At 45.2% G+C, this 6256-nt stretch overlaps 1 protein-coding gene across 4 annotated transcripts in view; it reads left to right on the top strand.

The window, feature by feature from the left end:
• The window catches only part of TTC17 (tetratricopeptide repeat domain 17), a 105313-nt gene that overhangs the window by 27229 nt on the left and 71828 nt on the right, over positions 1 to 6256 (top strand). For all 4 annotated transcript variants that reach the window (XR_003096337.1, XR_003096338.1, XR_003096339.1 and 1 more), the window contains exon 2: positions 5729 to 5818. Coding sequence is in view for 1 of the 4 variants with exons in the window: in XM_006034087.2 (XP_006034149.1) it covers positions 5729 to 5818 (90 nt within the window). In the remaining 3 variants the exon portion in view is untranslated. The remainder of the gene's footprint in view (positions 1 to 5728; positions 5819 to 6256) is intronic.

Genomic DNA, 6256 nt, shown 5'->3' with positions numbered 1-6256 from the left:
AAAGAAAAAAAAAAAAAAAAATCCGTCCATCTATATGCGCTCGTGTGTGTATGTGTGATAAATTCAAGAGCAAAAAAAGGTTTAAGTCAGTAGTTTAAAATGCCTTGCACTATTACTAAATATCAGTTATTGGATCCGCTTTGGCTTATGGTTGTTTAATCGGTGGCTATCGGTATCAGCTAAGAAAATCTTTATCAGTGCACCCCTAGCACTGACTTTAATGTGCTTGGAACCACTGCACTCTTATATGCCCCAGCAGAATACCGTGCTACTGTATGGTCCAGAAGTTGATATATGCACACACGCACATTGCAAACCATTTATGCATGAAGCTCACAAGCTCCTAGAAGAAATTGGGGATGCTGAACCAAACCTGGAGTGGGCCTACCTCTGAGAGAGGTCGGGCCTATTCCTGCAATGTTTAGTACCGACACCAAACCAGTCCTCCATTGGGCATGACCTTTGCAGAGATGCGAGGTCAAGTTGAACAGGCTGAGATCTGGATATGGATGCTTCAAAACAACACTTTCCAAGATGAACATCTTGGAAACCCCCATGTGTGAATGTGGTCTCTAACAAACAGTTGAGTCCTTAATCAAAAGCTGCAGTCTTTACAAATGCCTAGACGAGGTATATGGAATCTGCACGTTGAGCGATAATACCAGACAGTGGCTCATAGATTTGGAAGCTGATATAGAATCATAGAAAATTAGGGTTGAAAGAGACCTCAGGAGGTCATCTAGTGCAGGGGCATGGTCCTGCTCAAAGCAGGGCCATCCCCAAATAGTTCATCCCAGCCAAAGCTTTGTCTAACTGAGTTTTGAAAACCACCAAAGCTGGAGCTTCCACCTCCTCTCTGGGTAACCTGTTCCAAGTGTTTTACTAATATCTGATATCTGATGCCATGCAGAAGAGAGAGCTTAAAGATGATGCAGCAGGTGCAGTGGCCCCTGGAAGTATTGGCAATGAAGTCAGGAAGCAGAGAAAATGAAGGAGCAGAAGTTCAGCACATTCAGTCACATGTGCAGATAGCAGTTTTTTTCCCCCCTGTAGCTTGTAATTTGGCAAAACTGGATACATTTTCAGTGGAGATATTAGGAGGCACCTTGTCTGGGTATTATAAACTAGAGGTCACTGGTTTGATAGCTGCAGCTTCCAGGTAGCCAGTCTCTTATTAACTAAATGGATTAATTCAACCTCTAAATGTTCAATAAAGTTACAAATAAGTGAAAACAGGACATTATAATGGAACAGGTAGCCACTTGCATACATAAGGTGGGGAATTGAGGCCCCCATAGTGAGGGAGTTGGGCAGGGCTGGGGCTGCTGCCCAGCTGAGGTGGTGCATGGGGCTTGGGGCCCAGGGCTGGAATATGTGGCTGCAAGGCCTGGGTGGGGAGTGGGATGGAACTGCAGGAAACTCCTCCAGGGGACAGCAGGGTAGTGAAGGGGCTGGGTCTCTGCCACTGCATGCAGTCCTGGAGGGGTATGTGCCCTCCAGATTTGTGCGAGGCAGGGGCGGGGTGGTGGATGCGGGCTTCGGCTCCCCAGCCTACTGCTCTACCCCTGGTGCCTCAGCGGCACAGTAGGACAGAGCAGGACGGAAGCTCGATGCCATTGCTATGAGCCCTGTGCCATCATGGTGAAGCACCCCCTGCCTACCCAGCAGCAGTGGAAGGCACAACCCCACACCACCACCCCCACTGCTGCCAGATGGGCAGGGGGCGCATCACTATGGTGCTTGGCTTACAGTGGAGCATTAAGTTTGTAACCCCCACTCTGTCCTGCCATGCCAGATCCTGCCTGCTGGGCCACAGAGGCCCCGTAGGGAGGGCAGCAGGGCGGGGAGCCTGATCCCACAATGGCCAACCCACGCCCATAGCCGCACACCTCCCCGATGGGATCCACTCCGGCCATGCTGCCCACAGGGGAGGGGAAGCCAGGCTTTGTGCTCTGTTCTGGTGCAGCAGCAGCTGCCTCCGCTTCCCATGGGCAGCACCCAGCGGGTACTGATGGGGGGCAGAGGGCTGCTGACCCTCTGCCCCCCATATCCCTGACCCCATAGCCTTGGCATTTGGGGGTCCCCTCCATCAGGGCTGGGGGAGTGAGGGGTATCAACAGGAACAGGAGGCTGTGGTTGGTGAGCAAAGGGGACCAGCAGGGGTGGGGAGTGAAAGATTGTTTGGTTTTTAATCAGAGAATTTGCAATTTTTTTACATCAGAGAATTGTGCGATTTTTAAACAGAGAAAACTATGATCGCCGCTTACTGTGTCCCCCATCAAGCATCTCATATTTAACTGAATAAGCCCTAGCTTCTTTAGTTTCTCCTCATATGGAAGCCCCTCCATACCGCTAATCATCCTTGTTGCCCTTCTCTCTACCTTCTCTTGTTCTTCTATATCCTTTTTTAGGTGTGGGGATCAGAACTGGGCACAATATTCAAGGTGTAGGTGCACTGTGGATTTATAAAGAGGCATAATGATACTTCATGTTGTTTACAATTCCCTTTTTAATAATTTCTAACATTTTATTTGCCTTTTTGTTGGCTGCTGAGCACTGAGCCAATGTTTTTAGTGACCTGTCCTCAACAACTAACAGCTAATGTAGAGCCCATCCTAGTTTAGGTATAGTTTGGGTTATTTTTGCCCAGGTGCATCACTTCATGCTTATCTACATTGAATTGCATCTTCCATTTAGTTGCCTATCCTCTCAATCATGCCAGATCCTATTGTAGTTCCTCACAGTCCACCTTTGTCTTTAACACTTCGAATAATTTTGTAGCTGAAAATTTGGCTGCTTTGCTACCCACCCCCTTTTCCAGACATTTATGAATATATTAAATGGCACTGGTCTCAACACAGATCCCTGGGGGACCCTGCTTTTTATTTAATTCCATCCTGAAACTTGACCATTTATACTCACTCTATGCCTTCTATCTTTGAGCCAATTTCTAATCCACAAGTGAACGTTTCCTGTAATCTCATGACAACCTAACTTAGTTTAGAGCCTCTGATGGGGGACCTTGTCAGAGGCTTTTTGGAAAACCAAATATACTGTGTCAGCTAGATCACTACCTGCTTTATTGACACTCTCAACTCTAGTAGGTTAGTGAGGCACAATTTCTCCTTGACAAAACCATGTTAATTCCTCCCCAGGAAGTCATAGTCATCCATGTGCTAAAAAAATCGTTTTTGGTATTATTTCTACCAATTTTCTAGGAACAGAAGTTAGGGTCGTAGTTCCCTGCATCTACTTTAGAGCCTTTTTTAAATATGGGAGTCACATTGGTACCAAGGCTGTTTTTAGTGAGAGGTTGCATATTAGTTAGGAGTTCAGCAGTTTCCAATCTGAACTCCTCCTGCACCCTAAGGTGAATGCCATCAGGTCCTTGTGATTTGCTGCCATTTAGTTTATCTGTTTCCTCTGAGACCTTATCTATGACACCTCAGCTGGGGTCAGCTCCAGTGACTTGTCCCTAGAGAGGAATGGATCTAGTGAAGGAATTTCCCTAACATTTTCCACAGTGAAGACAGATGCAGAGAATACATTCAGTTTCTTAGCAATGGCCCTGTTATCTTTTAATGCCGCTTTACAACTGATCATCTAAAGGCAGCACTGACTGACAGGTCTTTGCCTTCTAGCATACTTAAAGACGATTTTATCTCTACCTTTTGTGTCTCTTGCAAGTTTTTCCTCAAATTGTCTCTTAGGTTGCCTTATTACAGTTTTACATTTGATTTGCCATTGTTTATGTTCTTTTTTATTTTCCTCATTAGGATTTGACTTCCACTTTTTGAAAGAAGCCTTTTTTCTGCTTACTGCCTTTGCAGTTCTGCCATTAAACCATGCTGCCTTTTTGTCTGCCTTTTTTTTTGTTTTGCAGTATGCATTTGCTCTAGTGCCTCCAGTATGGCGTTCCTGAACAGTTCCCATGCTGTCTACATGTTCCTTACCTCTAAGGACCGTTTAAAAATTTTACCTAACTAGCTTCCTCATTTTAGTGTAGTCTCTTTTTGAAGTTATGGGCTACTGTGGTAGATTTTCTTGTCTCCCTTCCTACCTGGATGGCAAACTCAATTGCATTTTGGTCAGTATTGCCAAGCAACTCAGTAACACTTTCCTTTTGCACCAAATCCTGAGTACTATGTAGAACTAGGTCAAGAATGGCCTTTCCTCTTGTAGGTTCCAGGACTAAGTGTTGCAGGAAGTAGCCTTTTATAACATCCAAGACATTTGGTTTCTGTATCCTGGCCTGAAGTTAGATAAACCCAGTCTATTTGTTTCATAGATTTCATAGCCATTAGGGCTGGAAGGGACCTCGGAAGATCATAGAGTCCAGCCCCCTGCCCAAGGGGCAGGAAGTCAGCTGGGGTCACAGGATCCCAGCAAGATAAGCATCCAAATTTCACTTGAAGGCATTCAGTGTAGGTACTTGAACCACCTCTGGCAGGCTATTCCAGACCTTGGGGGCTCAGACAGTAAAGAAATTTTTCCTTATGTCCAGCCTGAAACAGTCTTGCAGTAGTTTATAACTGTTTGACCTTGTCATCCCTTGGTGTTTCTGTCCTATCCATAATGTTCACAACCTTTGCTGTGTCCAGTTCTAGCCCCAAGGCTTGTATTTCCTAAATGCAAAGTGTGAGGGTGTGGACACAGGAACAGCACGAGACACCAACTAAAAGGAAGTGAGTGGTTGTATGGCACTGCCTTTCTCCATTGGGTAATAGAGCCAACGTTGGTGTTAGGCCAGGGTCATGCCATTTCATCCCTTACATTCAATTTGACGGCTAACTCATAATGGTATAGTGCATCACCCCAGCGGACTGTGACTTATCAGTTGCAATATAGCCTTTGTATTGGGCTGTCAGCCACTCTCTCTGATCCAGCTTCAGTAGTTTGTGGTGTGCTTTAGCTCTGAAACTTGCTTTGTTTTATGGCCCAAAACTTATACTCATGTGTTTTTTCTTCAGACTTGTATAAGTAAATCTTTAAAAGGACTGATACTAGGATGGTGTACGTATTAAGCTGGTGGTTTGGGGAGGTTGATATTTAGTTTTTATTTGTGATGTATATGTTCTTAAGGGCTTTAATATTTCTGAACTCTAAAATCAATCACTGCCACTATTATATAAAAGGCAGGGGTGGCCAGAGTTACCCACCCTGGGAGCCACATCTGATCCTCCACCAAAGGTCAAGGGTGGGGGGAACGCTGAACGAGCGTCGAGCCACTCTAGCTTTTCCCCGTGGGGAGCATGCTAATTTCCAGAGAGAAATTCCAATTTAGCCAATTTCCAGAGAGCCACAAGTACCCTTCCAGCAAGCTGTGGTTTGGCCACTGTGGTTTTAAAGTATCTTCTAAAATACCCCTTACAGGAGCCTATAAGGAGTATTATAAGGAATGTAATCATCCATTTGTCACTATCATTACTAGATGGTACAAAGAGAGAGTGGGTTGAAATTAAATCCTCAGTGGAATTATAGACTCTGAGTCCAGGATGGCCGCTACCTTTCAGGAGTGATTATTATTTTGTATTACAGTAGGAATTATGGACCCATTAAGCATACTGATAGATGTCTGTAAATAAAAAATTATGAAGGCACTTGAAGAGCTGTATAAAACTGACCTGAACTTTTATTGGGTGACATTAATTTTGATCTTTTAAAAGTTGTTTTAGTTTGGATAATGTCACTGTATTAATAAATTATGGTTTTCTGTACCGTTTTGCAGGTGGATTCACCAATGAACTTGAAACAGCCTCATGATTTAGTGATGCTCATGAGACAAGAAACTACAGTTAACTACCTCAAAGATCTGGAGGTAATGTGTACAATGTTGTGAGGAGAAATTAATTTCTATATGTGCAGTATGTTGATTAAACTACCCATGTAAATGAGTATAGAGTCAAGAATGATTCTGTCCAGTACTGCAGTGCACTTTCAGTGGAAGAATAAGGAATTCTTCCAGAGTTTAGATTGTTTGTACCTGAAATTTGACCTTTCACAGGGGCGGGCAATTATTTCGGGCAGAGGGCCGCTTACCCAGTTTTGGCAGGCTGTTGAGGGCCACATGGGTAGCCCTGCCCCTTGACAGGTGCCCCACCCCCTGGTCACCATCTTGGGACCAATGTCCCAGGGCCAGCACCAGTGGAGCCCAAAGCGGGGCACAGGCTGGCAGGGGTCTGTGGACCCAGGCTGAGCTGCACCAGCAGGGAGAGGGGTGAAGCTGGCCCAGCTCCATAGAGCCCCTGCCAGCTGG

Source organism: Alligator sinensis, unplaced genomic scaffold, assembly GCF_000455745.1.
Source record: "Alligator sinensis unplaced genomic scaffold, ASM45574v1 scaffold267_2, whole genome shotgun sequence".
NCBI lineage: Eukaryota > Metazoa > Chordata > Crocodylia > Alligatoridae > Alligator > Alligator sinensis.
Note: the sequence above shows the minus strand (reverse complement) of the source record. Positions and strands in the feature narration are given on the sequence as shown.